Source organism: Onychomys torridus, chromosome 3, assembly GCF_903995425.1.
Source record: "Onychomys torridus chromosome 3, mOncTor1.1, whole genome shotgun sequence".
NCBI classification, from domain to species: Eukaryota; Metazoa; Chordata; class Mammalia; order Rodentia; family Cricetidae; genus Onychomys; species Onychomys torridus.
Genome location: NC_050445.1, coordinates 80,002,755 through 80,018,882, shown reverse-complemented (window position 1 = coordinate 80,018,882; position 16,128 = coordinate 80,002,755). Strand labels below are relative to the sequence as shown.

General features: G+C 43.2%; 1 protein-coding gene across 4 annotated transcripts in view; it reads right to left on the bottom strand.

Annotated features, from left to right (window-relative positions):
* The window catches only part of LOC118579697 (gamma-secretase activating protein), a 99,918-nt gene that overhangs the window by 6,618 nt on the left and 77,172 nt on the right, over positions 1-16,128 (bottom strand). For all 4 annotated transcript variants that reach the window (XM_036181247.1, XM_036181246.1, XM_036181248.1 and 1 more), the window contains 5 exons: positions 15,805-15,836; positions 13,766-13,827; positions 9,043-9,138; positions 3,913-3,983; positions 3,406-3,500 (listed from right to left, as the gene is read on the bottom strand). In XM_036181247.1, coding sequence (XP_036037140.1) covers positions 3,406-3,500; positions 3,913-3,983; positions 9,043-9,138; positions 13,766-13,827; positions 15,805-15,836 — 356 coding nt within the window. The remainder of the gene's footprint in view (positions 1-3,405; positions 3,501-3,912; positions 3,984-9,042; positions 9,139-13,765; positions 13,828-15,804; positions 15,837-16,128) is intronic.

Here is a 16,128-nt window from a genome sequence, read left to right as displayed (position 1 = left end):
TGTATGCTGTGAATATGTATTACTCTCATTGGTCAACAATAAAGCTGTTTGGCCAATAGCAAGGCAGGATAAAGTCAGGAGGGACAATCAAACTGAGGACTGGGATGAAGAAGAGCAGAGGGAGAGAGACACAAGCCACCTGCCCAAACAGCAAGATGCCAGAGAACCAGTGAAGCCATGGAACATGTGGCAATATGTAAATTAATAGAAACAGGTTAATTTAAATGTAAGAGCTAGTTAATAATAAGCCTTAGCTAACAGTCAAGAATTCTGTAATTAATATAAGCTTTTGTGTGTTTATTTGGGATCTGGTGATAGGGACATTTACAAATGGTGCTCCAGCATGGCTCACATACATCTACATAAAGCCTGAGGAGGCTTTAAAAAAGGGGGTTTAGACACAGAAAACAGAACCAGGAGCAGCTTCCTAGTTTATGTCTCTCATATAGGCTCTGGTACAGAGACACATCCCCTGGCTGTGATGTGCATGCTTGAGCTGCAGCATGGAGGATTCCCACAGTCTCACATGGGCTACAGTACAGAGAGGTGGCTCCCGGCAGCATGTGCACGGTGGGTTTAAGGTTTTTGCTCAGACAAAAAGGGTTAAAGATACAGAGTAAGAACAAATTCAGACAAAAAGGCCTCCAAACAGGTCACAGTGTGTTTAAAAATATGCACAGGCTTGGGAGAGAGAAGAAAAAGGGAAAAAACGGTCATAGATTTTAAAAATGATTTAAAAGTAATAGTAAAGTTTTTACAGAATACATATGCTATGAATATATATATATATATATCACTCTCATTCTGTTAGATATACTAGGCCTGTAAGGATAGATTACAGAGGAACTCTTGGGGACTGTCCATGCAGCCTGATGTCCCTGTCATTAGGTAACATTATATCCTTCTGTAGTCTGATGGAGTTGAAGACTAGATAGTTATAATTTTCCTTAGTTATGATAAAAGATAAATTATATACAAAACTTTAGACTCACAAATGTAGCATGAATCTTAAAAGGTCTTATTAATAAGAACAAACCCAGAACCAGGTATTGGGGTGAATGCTGGAAGATCAGAGAAGCAGAATAAACCATAGCTTCCTCACCTTGCCAATTCCTCAGCTGATCCTGTTTTCTCAGACTGGAAGCCTTTAAGTCCTCATCCAAATGTATCTTTTTGCTCAAAAGTCTAAAAGTTTAACCAGCTCTAGTTCCTGGTCCTCATGCCTTAAATACCTTTCTGCTTTCTGCCACTACTTCCTGGGATTAAAAGCTGTGTTGCCATGCCTGGCTGTTTCCAGTGTGGCTTTGAACTCACAGAGATCCAGATGGATCTCTGCCTCTGGAATGCTAGGATTAAAGGCATGTGTGCCACTATTTTCTGGCCTCTATATGTAGTGGCTGTTCTGTTCTCTGACCCAAGATAAGTTTATTAGGGTGCACAATATTTTGGGGAACACAATACCACCACACACAAAGATAAGATAGGTGTTTGATTTAATTTTGCCAAATACAAATAGACTGGATATTGTAACTGTAATTTTTGCTTGATAACTCTTTTGCTGTATGTAATTTTACTACATTAAAGTTAAAACCTTCTTTTTTGATTAGACAGAAAGGGGGAAATGCTATGAGATTATCCTTCTGTATCCTGTGAATATGTATTACTCTCATTGGTTAATAATAAAGCTGTTTGGCCAATAGCAAGGCAGGATAAAGTTAGGTGGGACAATCAAACTGAGGACTGGGATGAAGAAGAGCTGAGAGAGATGCAAGCCAGCTGCCCAAGAAGCAAGATGCCAGGGAATTGGTAAAGCTACAGCCACATGGATTAATAATAATGGGTTATTTTAATGTAAGAACTAGTTAATAATTAGCCTGAGCTAATCACTGTGCATTCTTTTGTATATTTATTTGGGACCGGGCAATAGGGCAAAAACCTCTGCCTCCATTTACAGGTAATAGAATGAAAAGGTGGTTACAAAATGAGGGAGAAAACATCTGTAAACCAGAAACCTGATAAGGGGCTAATGTCCAAAACATAAAATAAACAAGTTGATAGCAGGACAACTGATTTTATTAAGCACATAGAAGACCTAAACAGAGTTTGTTGTTGTTGTTGTTGTTTTCCTAAAGAAGCCATACAACTAGCCAAGAGTTACATGGAGAGACATTCAATATCACTAATCAGTGAAATATAAATAAAAACCACAGTGAATATTACCTCCTACTCTCAGCATCTAAACCAGGGGTAAATACTGGAAAGACTGGAAAAATGCAGACCCTTGTACACTGTTGGTGGGAATATATAATGCAGCCACTATGAAAGACTGCATGAATCTCCTCAAAGAAGCTAAAAATGAAATCAGCATATGATCCTATAATCTTTCTGAGTACCCAAAAGAATTAAAGTCAAGATATTTAAAGAGATTTATACACTAATGTTCGTTAAACTACTCACACTAGCCAAAATACATAAAAGCTCACTAATAAACAGGTAAATAATATGTAAAATACACAAATGTGTAATGTTACTCAGCTTTAAAAAGAAAGAAATCTTGTCATCCATGACAAATGAATGGGTCTGGAGGGCAGGATGAAGGTTGAAATAAGCCAGTCACAGGAGAGACAAATACTGCAGAGTCTATTCATAAGAATGGTCTAAAGTAGAGTCATAGAAACAACAGAAAGGTAGTGGCCCAGGCTGGAGACAGGAAGGGAAAAGAAGTTGTTTATGAGATGGTGATGTTCTAGAGAGGTACAATACAACACTGCGCCGATGCTGTGCTGCACATGTTAAATATTAAAAGAGTTGAACTCCTGTTAGATATTCTTCCTATAGGAAAGAAAACAGTAAGCACAGGGCAGACGTTTATGGCAAACAGGAGTTTATGTATTTCTTTCAGCAGTGATTTATGCAAACCTCACCCTATTCCACTCCCATTTGTTACTGCTTTTGTTTCTCATATGTTACCTGACATGAAATAGTTACTCCACACATTCACGGACTGATCTAATGACCACTTATATGAATAACTGTACACACATATTCTAAGAGTATTTTGGAGACTGATTAGGTCTTTTCTCAAAATCCTGAGAAAAACTTCCAGCCCCTAAGCACTCAAGGGCCAACCTAACACTTGACACCAAGCCAGACACCCCTCCTCTGTGTTTACCTTCAGGTCTCTCCATACAGTAAAGCAGGCCTGAAGCAAAGGAGCAGATTCCCTGCAGCAGCACCATTGGTGCAAGTTCAGCTAGACGTGCACACGGGAACTGACTGGAGCAGCTTCCTAGGGGCAGTGGAGTTAGCAGTCGGGGAGTCCTCCACCAGAGCCAGGAGCTACTATCTGGAGACCATGTGAAAAACTACTCTATTACCCCAAACAAGCAAAGAGCCAAGACTCACCAGGAGGCAGAGGGCAACACAGGCTGTTAGCAGCATCCAAAATCCTGGTCATGAGATGAAAGATTTCAAAATCTGCAGCACTGCCATGGTGATTGCTGGGTACAAACAAAGAAGTAGGACGTCAACCACACACCCTGTTAGTCTCAAGCAGTGGCTCTGAGTACCATGCAGCGATCCCTATGAAATGCCTGAGACATGAGAGACTGACCTGTAGCCTAAAGCACAGAGTCTCACACCATACTCAGAGGGTTCATAAATGACAAATTACATTAATTGAAATTTCCCCTTCATGGAAGTAGTCGGCTCGTGTGTCTCTCCCTCCTCATCAACCACATACCATAGAGGATAGCTGAAGTACCCTTGAATTCTGAGTATAAAACTAAGACAGTTGGTGGTGGGGCTGGTGAGCACTGCTTTGGACTAACATTTCAAAAGGGCTTTTCCAGAATAGGCAGTTACTAGCTCTTTGCATACCACGAAAAATGAGACAGAAAAATACTTGCGTACAGGTGGAAAACCCAAGGATGCACACTGTGTTTCCTCCAACTGGTCTCCAACATGCACCAAATGAGATTCAGCTAGAAGGAGAGAGGGTTCATGAACCACAGCTTGCATCCTTTCCTTCAAGGCCCTCCCAGCTCTCCCTCTGCAGCAGCTCTGACTGCACATTCAAGACAGTTGGCATTCAGGCTGTGACCAGGCACACCATACAACTAGCCTTTCTGAAATCAGTTCTGAGGCACTGAAGTACAAAATGGAGAGACTGGAAACATGCCCCACTGTAACAGAGTCCCCTCTGTCTATGCTGGCAATGTCCCATTGCTCAGCTAACTGGCTCCACCATCTACACAGACCCTTCCTTACCCATCAGTGAAGGTCAAATGCCAATGGCTTAGTTGTCAGCCTGCCACACTGCCAGAGCTGAGAACTGAGTGAAATATGACAGAGTGGCATGGAGTCATGTATGTGAGCTGTGGGGAAAGATGACATCAGGGCCAGGTTCTGTGGAACTGTGTCTCCCTAGCACATCCTCTCCAAATCTCAGTGTCTTTTTCTTTTTTTCTTTTTATTATTATTATTAATTTTTTATTATATTTGTGTTTTAATTTTACACATCAGGCATGGGTTCCCCTGTCCTCCCCCCTCCCATCCCCACCCCCACCTTCCCTCCAGCTCCTCCCCTCCATTCCCATGTCCTCCAGGGCCAAGACTCCCCTGGGGATTCAGCTCAGCCTGGTAGATTCAGTACAGGCAGGTCCAGTCCCCTCTTCCCATGCTGAGCAAAGTGTCCCTGGATAAGCCCCAGGTTCCAAACAGCCAGCTCATGCACTAAGGACAGGTCTGGGTCCCACTGCCTTGGTGCTTCCCAAGCAGTTCAAGCTAATCAACTGTCTCACTTATCCAGAGGGCCTGATCCAGCTGGGGGCTCCATAGCTTTTGGTTCATAATTCATGTGTTTCCATTAGTTTGGCTATTTGTTCCTGTACTTTTTCCAATCTTGGTCTCAACAATTCACACTCTTACAGTCCCTCCTCTTTCTCAACAATTGGACTCCTGGAGCTCCATCTGTGGCCTGGCCAAGGATCTCTGCATCCACTTCCATCAGTTATTGGATGAGAGTTCCAGCACGACAGTTAGGGTGTTTGGCCATCTGATCACTAGACTAGGTCAGTTCAGGCTTTCTCTCGACCATTGCCAGTAGTCTACAGTGGAGGTATCTTTGTGGATTTCTGGGGACCTCTCTAGCACTTTGCTTCTTCCTATTCTCATGTGGTCATCATTTATCATGGTCTGTTATTTCTTGTTCTCCCTTTCTGTTCTTGATCCAGCTGGGATCTCCTGCTCCCCTAAGCTCTCTTTCCCTCAAACCTTGCCCTTCATTACCCCCACTCTCGTCCAGGTTGTTCATGTAGATCTCATCCATTTCTCTGTCATTGGGCAATCCCTGTGTCTATCTTAGGGTCCTATTTTCTAGGTAGCCTCCCTGGAGTTGTGAGTAGCAGTCTAGTCATCTTTGTTTTACATCTAGTATCCTCCTATGAGTGAATACACACCATGTTTGTCTTTCTGAGTCTGGGTTACCTTACTCAGGATGATTTTTTCTAGATCCATCCATTTGCCTGCAAACCTCATGATGTCATTGTTTTTCTCTGCTGAGTAGTACTCCATTGTGTATATGTACCACATTTTCTTTATCCATTCTTCATTTGAAGGGCATTTTGGGAAATGCAAATCAAAATGACTCTGAGATACCACCTTACACCTGTCAGAATGGCTAAGATCAAAAACACTGAAGACAGCTTATGCTGGAGAGGATGTAGAGCAAGGGGAACTCTCCTCCATTGCTAGTAGGAATGCAAGCTTATACAGCTACTTTGGAAATCAATATGGCGCTTCCTTAGAAAATTGGGAATCCATCTCCCCCAAGACCCAGCTATACCACTCGTGGGCATATACCCAAATAATGCTCAATCATACCACAAGGGCATTTGCTCAGCTATGTTCATATCAGCATTGTTTGTAATAGCCGGAACCTGGAAACAACCTAGATGCCCTTCAAATGAAGAATGGATAAAGAAAATTCAGTATCTTTTTCTGTGATGTGAGAGGAAGTGCTTTCATGGGGTTGTTGTAAAAATGAGTCAAATCACTCCCTGGAGCCAGTGCTCAATAACTCAGCACTATATCACCCAAACAAGATGCTTTCTTGGCCTTAGGGCCTTATCTAGAAACCTATTCTAATTTTACAAGTTTGTCAGCAGTAGGGCAGTCTCCACAAGGCCAGCATGGACCAGCATGCAGAGCAGGAAGAAGGGACTCCAAGCACAGCCTCAGTGGTACAGGATTCTCTGGCTGAAAACAAGCTACATGCAGACAATATCATCAAGCTGTACAGCAACTTCCTTGAACATAGTTCCAGAACGACTGCCTAGCCACCCTCTTTAGACAGGCATAGTAGGCATGGCTGGTTGCAACTGGGCAAGTTGGGTAAGGAGCATGGTGTTTCTAGGTCAACACAGGCACCATTTTTGGGCCTCTTGGCTCTATCAATTGGCACAAACTAGTGTCAAAACTTACATGTGATTAAGTACAGTAAGGAAGAATGCTAGAATGGAAATTCTTAGCATTTTAGATGGTGAAACTTAAAGTCAACAGATACAACACTGGGAGCTTCTTCATGCTCTGAAAGCTGTTCCCAATGACTGCAGCCATCACCATACCACAAATGAACAAATGGACTTATATAAAAAAAGGCTACAGACATCAAGATTACATGAGAAAAAAAAAGAAAAAAGAGAGGCTCAAATGAGGGGTTGGAGATCTAAAGTTAAGCTCCACCATAAACAGCCCCCTGCTAAGGAAGTACAAATGACACAGCCACCAGACACACAGAGAGGGAGACAAAGGTCTTCAAAGGGCACCTATGTCATGGAGAGGTGGGCTCCTATGTCAGCTTTGTTGGTGATGGCTTCAAAAGAAAGCCTCCTTAGTATGACAGGTTCTTTAAGCCAATACACTTAAGTTTCCAGAAGGTCCCTGTATCAGCCGGAGCTGAGAGCCATGTGTTGCCTGCCAATACCTGGTGTGAAAAAAAAAAATCCCTCATTTCCACTCTATATAATTCCATATAATCACAAAGGCATGGCTGTAGTGGTGCTCACAGCTGGCCTTGTGGCATAAGGAGGCAAGGCTATTTGGTGGAGGAGCTACCCGGGTTACGAGCAATACTAAAAATGACAGATATGTGAATGCCTTACTGGCTTGAGATGGTTTCAAGCAAGTAACTCCTGATCATTACCAAAGACCACAGACCTTGGGGAATCTTCCTTTACTGTGAAGATTCAGAACACTAGCAAGTAGCCTTGCATATTGGCACTCATCAACAGAACCACTTTAAAAAATAAGGCTGATCAAAAGAATGAAAGAGGACTTTTATTTGAAGAGAGAGACAAATGACTAAGAACATTTCTATCAATGTGGGGAGGGTCAGAACCATATTCTTAATGTGTACCTCACTGTCGTTCTATCGAGAGAGATAGAGGAGTCTGGATGCCCCAATTATAAATATCATTATATGACAATACCCAGCCTTTCCTAGTATATTAAGATTATAAACTTCACTGGGGCTGGAGAGATGGCTCAGTAGTTAAGAGCACTGACTGCTCCTCCAGAGGACCCTGGTTCAGTTTGAAGCATCAACATGGCAGCTTACAGCTGTCTGTAACTCCAGTAGGGGATCTGACACCCTCTTATGGCCTCTGTGAGCACCAGGCATGCACATGGTGCACAGACATACATACATACAAAACACCCACATGCATAATACATAAATAAGGTTTAAATTATGAAATCCAAGTCTTTCAGTAGATTTTTCAAATATGAAGTCACTAATGACTACAATAAAGGTAAAACACTTGAAAATTAATTGAGCAGATTTTCTTGATCTTAGCTAAGAAATTTAATCTTCCAAAGTCACTGCAAAAAAAAAATATATGTACATATACATACACACACACACACACACACACACACACACACACACACACACACATATATATATATATGCATACATACATACATACACATATATACTGGTTCATTTGCATACCAGTCTTACTCAAACTTGGAAAAATAATGGAGCATTCTTTCTCTTTGTAGTTGAATACTTTGATTTGTCAAGCATATTATTTCTAGATTATATAGGACCAGACTTCGGCTTCAGGGTTTTTTGAAAAAGCAAAAATGGCTAAAATCCAACCTCATCACATCACTTCTTTTTACATATGAACAGGTGTCATTAATTTGAATAATGGGATCTCAATACATAGCTGACAGGCAATGAGCAGACTTTTCATTAGTAGATGTGGTGAGAGACAGAGAGCTGAGCTGGAGGCTGGTCTAGTTTGGCTTTGGAGCTAATTAGGGATTAAAGTGCAAGCTCTCTCCTATCTGTATAAACCTGCATTACAGAAGTCAGTACTTATTGTTTAGTAAAGAGCTGGAAGCTGCCAAAATGGGATGAGCTGCTTGGCTTGGCCGCTGTCCTGCCTTATTGTCTGTGCTCCCATGAGCACAGGACAGAAAACCACTTTCAACCACAAGTTCTCTTTGTTTGCTGTTCTCTTTACCCCTTTCTCAATCTATAGCACCAAATAGGCCAGTTTGAAGATAGAAATCTCCCAATCGTAACGTGAAAAACTAAGTGTGGGCAAGAGTGCTCGGGAGATGTCTCAGTAAACTGCCTGCTATGCCAAATGAGGACCTGGGTTTGGATCCTTAACACCATGTCAAAAGTCAGGCAGAGCACCTAGCATTTGTAACCTCAGGGCTGGGAGGAGAGGGGCAGAGACAAGCAGAGTCCTGGAAGGCATTGGCCAGCCTAGCTGCACTCATGAGATTCAGGTTCAGGAAGATCCTGTCTCCACAACCAAGGCAGGAAGTGATGGAGGATGATTCTTAAAGTCAACCTGTGGCCCATGGGCACTCCCACCCCTACTGCACACATGTACACACACATACAACACACAAACATATACTCATTAAACAACAACCAACAGGATCACTGACTGACTCCTTGAGAACTAGACACAGAGCTAAGGGTAGAGCTGAAATTAGTAGAAAAGAAGTGAAACCAACCAGTTTTGAAATGTAGTTCAGAACCATCTGTTCGATTTTCTTCTTTTCTATGCCCTGTAGATGTCTCAATAGATGGTCTCTTAGTTCAGACACCATCTGAAAACAGATCAGGTACTAGATAAGTCACAACAGTCCCATTCACTCCTGCGGCGATTTTAATTAATTAGGGCCATGATTAATACTTTGTATCAACATGAAAAACTCTCGATCTGAGGAAAACCTACTCTCACAACCCCAAAGGAACATGACTCTTTAACTGCCCTCTGCTGAGGTAAGTCGATGGCTCTAACATTTCAGAAACAAATCAGAACTTCTTATGATTTAAGCAAAGCCAGGGGGCAACTGGGAGTCATTCAAGCCCGATGAGAACCCTCCAAAGAAGCCTGTAGAAGGCACCAGCTTTGAGGATCTACACCACCAAGAGCTCTGGGAGAATAGCAGGACCAACACAGAGAGACTGTGCTCCACAGCGACTGTGCTCCACAGCGACTGTGCTCCACAGAGACTGTGCTCCACAGAGACTGTGCTCCACAGAGACTGTGCTCCACAGAGACTGTGCTCCACAGAGACTGTGCTCCACAGAGACTGTGCTCCATGGAACAACTGTGCTCCACAGAGACTGTGCTCCACAGAGACTGTGCTCCACAGAGACTGTGCTCCACAGAGACTGTGCTCCACAGAGACTGTGCTCCACAGAGACTGTGCTCCATGAAGACAAAGACTCTCTCTCTCTCTCTCTCTCTCTCTCTCTCTCTCTCTCTCTCTCTCGTGTGTGTGTGTGTGTGTGTGTGTGTGTGTGTGTGTGTGTGTGTTGGGGGGTGTCAGTAGGGACTCTTGGAGGACGGACACTGAAGGAAGTACCGCAGGCACCCATCTCACAGGCGAAGGTAATGAAGATTCATTCTTGTGTCTCCAGGCTTCTGTACCTGCTCTGGGCCTCACCCTCCCATCCGAGGTTTGCATCCCTAACCCTCCATCTTCATTTCTTCCCTTTCCTTCCATCTGCTCTCCACTCCTGCTGTCCTTCTGGGCCTGAAAGCCCCACTCAGCAAGAGGGTTTTTGTTGTTGTTGTTGTTGTTGTTTTAGCTAAAGAGATCTTTGTGCAATGAACAACTGGTGAGGACTGTAAGGTGCTGTGGATATCGCTCTGTGTAAATAAAGTTCTGATTGGCCAGTGGCTAGGCAGGAAGTATAGGCGGGACAAGAGAGTAGAGAATTCTGGGAAGTAGAAGACTGGAGAGAGACTGCCAGCCGCCGCCATGAAAAGCAACATGTAAAGACACTGGTAAGCCACGAGCCATGTGGCAAAGTATAGACTAACAGAAATGGGTTAATTTAAGATAGAAGAAGTAGATAACAAGCAGCCTGCCACGGCCATACAGTTTCTAAACAATGTAAGTTTCTGTGTGCTTTCTTGGTTGGGTCTGAGCAACTGTGGGACTGGCGGGTAAGAGGGATTTGTTCTAACTGGGTCAGGCAGGAAAATTCCAACTACAAATGGCGCCTAACGTGTTGGCAAGAGTTTCCACCTAAAACCTGAGAAAAAAAGATTCTAAAACGGAGCTTAAAACAGCTTCCTAGTTGTCTCTCTCAAGTTAGCGGCTATGGATTTGTTCCAGATTAAGATACGTCAGGTTTGATCAGCCAAGACCACCTGAAAGGTCTCCGATGACACCATGGCCCAGATGATCTGACATCCAGAATGGTTTCAAGGCAACTGGCTCAGAGGTTCACCCTAATGGACTACTCTATAATCCTAAAATTTTCTTTATGTCCCCATAAGATACAGCGCCCCCCTCCAGCAGGAAGTAGTAAGAAAAACTACGCCCACATTCCCAAAATTATCAAGCTGGCTTTGGAGATGGAATTGGCTCACTCCTTCTCTAAACCCAGACATATTGCTAAAAAAAAAAGGTTCTTGTGACCCATATCAGAAGAGCCCTCTGGTGTGGGACAGAAAAAAACCAATATTTTTCTTTAAAGCAGTTTGATTATAAATGAGATCTCTTTCTAAAGAAGAAAAGGGGATATGATACAGATATAATAGGATGAAAGGGTAGATTAAGGAACTTACTTCTAAAGAGCAACAACTTGTTTAAAATGTTTTACATTGGTATAGATTTTAGTTTATTGATACAAACTTAAAGTTAATTTTGTTATACTGTGTGTATATTTCTAATCGTGTTTAAGGTATTATGTTTGTATAGCTCATTTTAAATTGAAATGGATAATTAAAAATAGATTAATAATTAGTCATCTATGATAATCATACTCATAGCCATGTTAGTTAAGTCTTCTGGGTATACATAGACATATTTCAGATAGATAGGTAATCTTCAAATACTTCAAAGACCTTCAGAATATGGCATTTAAAATATTTTTAAAATTTAGAATTTCTGGACAGTGAGACATGTCTGCTCCTGGCAACACCGATTTACTTCAGAGACAAGGATGGGCATTGAAGACACTTCATATCTTATCTTCACCTTGGCAAAAATAGCCATTTGGGCAAGAAACTGTTCTTGCCTGGACTGCTTGATTAACTGGACATGCAGGACCCATAGAAATGTGACCACTAAACTTTGCTTGACAAAATAGTCCTTCAGGTTCCTGCTTCGCAGAGGAAACTGCCAGACATTCTACAGGACACTGAGAAAAGTGACCAAGAGACTCTAGCCCTGTGGGCTGAAGGCAAATGCCCCAACTTTACAAAGGAACATTAGGTGACTGTCCAGGCTGCCAGCTGTCTCTGTCTACCCTGCAAGACTCCCGAAAAAATGCTTACATCCTTCTCCCGGTTCTCAGGTAATATTATATCCTTCTGAGGTCTTTGATGTGGTTGAAGACTAGATAGTTATAATTTCCTCAATTATGATAAATGATAAGTTAGATATAAAACCTTAGACTCACAAATATAAGATGGATAGGATATCTTCTTTAATATTATAACTGTAATTCTTGCTTGATAATTGTTTTGTTATATGTAATTGTACTATATAAAAGTTAAAACCTTCCTTAAAAAAAAAAGAAAAGGGGACGTGCTGTGGATATCGCTCTGTGTAAATAAAGTTCTGATTGGCCAGTGGACAGGCAGGAAGTATATAGGCGGGACAAGAGAGTAGAGAATTCTGGGAAGTAGAAGACTGGAGAGAGACTGCCAGCCGCCGCCATGAAAAGCAACATGTAAAGACACTGGTAAGCCACGAGCCATGTGGCAAAGTATAGACTAACAGAAATGGGTTAATTTAAGATAGAAGAAGTAGATAACAAGCAGCCTGCCACGGCCATACAGTTTCTAAACAATATAAGTTTCTATGTGCTTTCTTGGTTGGGTCTGAGCGACTGTGGGCCTGGCGGGTGAGAGAGATTTGTCCTGACTGGGTCAGGCAGGAAAACTCCAACTACAGTAAGGGGCGTCACACATGCATAAACCTTCCATCTTAGTGGATTCTGTGTGACCTCAAAATTCAGCAAGACACAATGTCACCATCTTTCAATTCAGCCTCTCACGTGAGCTGGTACACTTGGCTTTTTAGACAGTTTTCTTCTAAGAAATACTTTTGTGCTATTTAACTTTTCTGTAATGACTATAAAGGTGAAAATTAATGCTAGCCTAATACTTATATAACCCTGACATATGGAAAGATGAGGCAGGAGGGTTAGGAATTCAAAGTCAGGTACTCTTAGGTACACAGTGGTCTCAAGGCCAACAGGCTATATGAGACACATCTCATATCTCAAACAAATAGACAAAATAAAATTTGAAATTAAAATAGATATCTTATAGTTCTGCATCTGCATGAACATCATAGCCTCCCCTTACTCAGCTATGCACACCCACTAATGTTTCTTTCTATGTGATGGTTTCCTAGTGTCATTAAACATTTTAGACTAGCTTTAATGACTAGATGTATTTAATTTTGTGAAAAGTACTAAAATTGATTTATTTCCTTTGTACATGTTCTTTCACTATTCTTAGTAACACTACACACAAGCATGCACATGTGCACACATGCACACACCTGAAAGAAAAGTTTGCATGAGAGTTTGCCACAGAAGTAACATCATCTCATTCCAAAGCTTCATTGTGAAGTGAGGAAAGGGAAGAAAAGGGTTTCGACACAGCCACAACTTTATGGTCAGATTCAGTTCCCGGAAGTGAGATTGACTGGGTCTCCTGCTTCTGCAAGACACCACCAAAACAGTTTGTTCTAGTCTTTGGTGTGTGGCATGAGGACCGCCAATTGCCTGTGTCCTGATTGTTAATATGATTTATACATTTTTGTCAACTTGATAGACAAAAAATGAAAATGGCCATGGAGAGCTCAGTGGGTAGAAGAGATTGCCATGCAAGCCTGGGGACCTGAGTTCATATCCCAAGAACCCACGTAAAAGCTAAAAGCAGGGGCATATGTCCAGAATCACAGAATGTAGGCATATATACACATGTATTCCTTATCACAGTTTATAATTACATGCTTATTCATGTGACTAATTACATGCATGCTTATTTGTATGACTAATTTGTCTCCTTTCTTAGACTGTGTATGCCAAGAGGGCAGAGATCACACATGTTCTGCTCACCACTGGACACCTGGGACTACAGTGCTGGCACTTCATGGAAAATGCCTTCAGAATGAGCAGCCATCTGTCCTTGCCCATTGTTTCTTGGGACTACTTGCTTGCCGGCACTGCTGAAGCTTACTTGCAGAGACTACTTACCAGGCCCATGAGCAGCCTCTGGTGCTTATCTTCTTCTTGTAAGAGCGGTATTAACTTGGGCTCTGAAATTGAACAGAGGAGCAGCCATCAGAAGGGCAGTGTTCAGGAAGTGGGCTAGAACCACACAGGCCAGTTCTTCACTTGAGCCTCTAACCCTCAAGAGGCCTACCTCTAGCGAAGGCAGCACGGTTCCCTTCTACCTCCTGACACCATAGTTCAGTGGCCTTCAGAGTTACTGAGCTAATGTCACAGCCAATAACTGGGGCAAACAAGGCTGATGGGCACAAACTATCAGACTGAGAAGATCAGAACAGTGAGACAGTGAAACCAAGTGTCGCTTCCCCCATGGCGGGTGGGGTGAGCAGGCGGGCAGGCAGGCCGGGTTTTTCTCTCAGGATCTCTGAGGCCCAGAGCAGGGAAGAGGGCAGAACCCACAAGCTGATGCTTTTGTCTGAAAAGGCATTAGTGCTCTATGGCCCCTTAGGATGAATGCTTTCTCTGCCCTACTTAACCCTCAGGATTATGATGAAAGTAGCCAGAATATGAGCTTCACAGCCCTCAGTTTGAAGTATTCAGCTCAGGCAGTAACAGCATTCTTCATGTGAAGCAGAACATGGGGCAGGAAGTGAAGTTTTTAAAGCACAATGGGAGACACTGTCCCAGCGAGATGATGGCAGACCTGGCACCAAGCAGAGCTCCCGAACCTCCTTAGACAGCAACAATGTTTCCCACACTACACAACTTTTAGCCACAGCAGGAAGATGACCTTTTATTTCACACATTTATGCCCTATCTGGTAGGGCACAGTACCTGGCTATAGGCAAGGATGGTTTGGTTACCGAAGTTATGGCTAGTTCCCCATGGAGATAAGCCACCTTCAAGGTTCACTGGGCTGTGTATACAGCTGTTGAGTATGCTGTTACACACTCTCCAAATTAATTTTCATTAGGGTCCCCACATATATGAAAACATCCAAGCCCATAAAACAAGAGTAGATACAAAGTTTCCTTAATGAAGGCTGGCCCTTCATGAAGCATGATCAATATCAAAAAGGCTTGACCTGAAAATATTCACCATTCTCCCACCTCAGTTATCATAGAGAAAACTCTCCTTGCCTGTCAAGACTTAATTTAGCTGACATCTGCCTTGGAAAGCCTCCCCTGCCTCTCTCTTCTCCATTAAGTCCCTTCCTGCCCACATCCCTACACTAGGCTTTGGCTTGGGATGCTCTACATGAACCAGTCCATCCTTCCTTTCCCCTCACACTAGCCTTGAGGACAATGTGTGAGGCATTTATGGTTGGCATGTGACAGCTCTGCAGTCTAAGCTGGTGTCCGTCCCACAAAACCACACTGCTCCCCTGGGACCAAGCCCAGGGCATGACCCAGCATGAACCAAGATGAAAGGCATATATAAGTCAAAGGCTGGATGTGGTCAGACAGCTGCCAAGAGTGCGGCTCATGTAAGAGAACTGCCATGTGTGCCCTGTGGGTACAGCCAGAGGCCATGCTAACCAGATCCCTGTGGGTACAGCCAGAGGCCATGCTAACCAGATCCCTGTGGGTACAGCCAGAGGCCATGCTAACCAGATCCCTGTGGGTACAGCCAGAGGCCATGCTAACCAGATCCCTGTGGGTGCAGCCAGAGGCCATGCTAACCAGATCCCTGTGGGTACAGCCAGAGGCCATGCTAACCAGATCCCTGTGGGTACAGCCAGAGGCCATGCTAACCAGATCCCTGTGGGTACAGCCAGAGGCCATGCTAATTAGATTGCTCTAAGCAGAGATGTGAGGAAAACCAGAAGGCCAATATGAGGGACTCCTTCTGCAAAGACGTACTCAGCAGCTGACCCTGAGGTCCTGGTGCTGAGACAGACAGGGGCCTGGCTGTGTGGTCACCCTCGCAGGGCGACGTTGAAAGCTGCCGCCACCCATTACAGCCCATTTTACTACTGCAAGTGACTTTCTTGCCAGCCACTTGTTAGGAAGAACAACACCACTGCAAATACGACATGGACTTCAGTGCAGGTCTTTTCTTACCCAGTGTCCTTGTTTCCATGTTAGAAATCACCCTGCAGAGAAAGTATGTGTTGTTTACAAGGGAAACATCATTTAAAACATGTAGAGCCCAACATCGTACAGAGATATCCTCTTTAAAGACTCACAAGACCACTGCAGAAGCTGTTCTCTGCCTACCAGGAAACTAAAAACTTTCATCAGTGTACCAAAAGGCACACTAATCAATTACAAATCTCAAAGCCCTTTAGTGCCAGCAACAGCAATTATTTAGAAAAATTGCAGCTCTCAGTTGTTGGAAATAATGGAGGCAGAAAATAGAACAGCTGCTGGAATGAGCCTCCACTT